Source organism: Aptenodytes forsteri, unplaced genomic scaffold, assembly GCF_000699145.1.
Source record: "Aptenodytes forsteri isolate BGI_AS27 unplaced genomic scaffold, ASM69914v1 Scaffold260, whole genome shotgun sequence".
In the NCBI taxonomy this organism is placed as follows: domain Eukaryota; kingdom Metazoa; phylum Chordata; class Aves; order Sphenisciformes; family Spheniscidae; genus Aptenodytes; species Aptenodytes forsteri.
The window spans coordinates 24,603-25,461 of record NW_008795557.1 but is presented as its reverse complement, the minus strand read 5'-3'; the positions used below and the strand labels follow the sequence as shown (position 1 = coordinate 25,461).

The following is an 859-nucleotide window of genomic DNA, read 5'->3' as shown; positions in this document are numbered from 1 at the left end:
GTTCCTGGAGCAGCTGGGGGGTGAGGTGGGCACCCAACGCAAGAAGATGCGCCTGGCCAACGAGGAGGAGATCGACCGCGCCGTCTACGCCTGGTTCCTTGCCCTCCGCCAGCATGGCGTGCCCCTCTCCGGGCCCCTCATCCAGGCCCAGGCTGAGGCCTTCGCCCGGCAGATCTACGGTCCCGAGTGTACCTTCAAGGCCAGCCACGGCTGGTTCTGGCGCTGGCAGAAGCGTCACGGCATCTCCAGCCAGCGCATCTATGGCGAGGGCGGCCTCCCTGCTGAGCCCGAGCGGGCTCCTGCCGCCTGCCCAGAGACTTTGCCGATGCCAGCTGCTGATGCCGGGGGCTACAGCGACGAGCAGATCTACAACGCCAATGTCACCGGCCTCTACTGGAAGCTGCTGCCGGGGCAGGCCGGTGGGGTGACGGCAACAGCGCGGCGGCGGCCAGCTCCCCGCGAGCGGGTCACCGTGCTGCTGGCCGCCAATTTGACCGGCTCCCACAAGCTCAAGCCGCTGGTGGTCGGGGGCCTTCGCGATCCCCCCAGCCTCCGCCATCACAACCAAGACAAATTCCCTGCTTGCTACCGCTACAGCCCCGAAGCCAGGCTGCGGCCGGCCCTTCTCCGGGCTTGGTTCTTTGAGGACTTTGTGCCGGGCGTCAAACGCTATCTGCGCCGGAGCTGCCTGCAGCAGAAGGCCGTGTTGCTGCTCAGCACCCCACCACCCACCTCCGGGACAGGCCCTGAGGAATCCCCCCCGCTGCAGACGCCTGACGGCTCCATCCGCGCCCTCTTCCTCTCCAAGGGCCCTGCCGGGAGCGGCTCTGCCCGACGGAGGGGGCGGACCGCCGCACGG

At 68.8% G+C, this 859-nt stretch overlaps 1 protein-coding gene across 1 annotated transcript in view; it reads left to right on the top strand.

Annotated features, from left to right (window-relative positions):
* Position 1: 1 nt before the first annotated feature.
* TIGD5 (tigger transposable element derived 5) overlaps positions 2–859 on the top strand; it is a gene marked incomplete at its 5' end in the record, with an annotated part of 2,063 nt that continues 1,205 nt past the window's right edge. Inside the window, 1 exon segment of the mRNA XM_019472816.1 lies at positions 2–821. Within this exon segment, the coding sequence (XP_019328361.1) occupies positions 2–821 (820 nt within the window).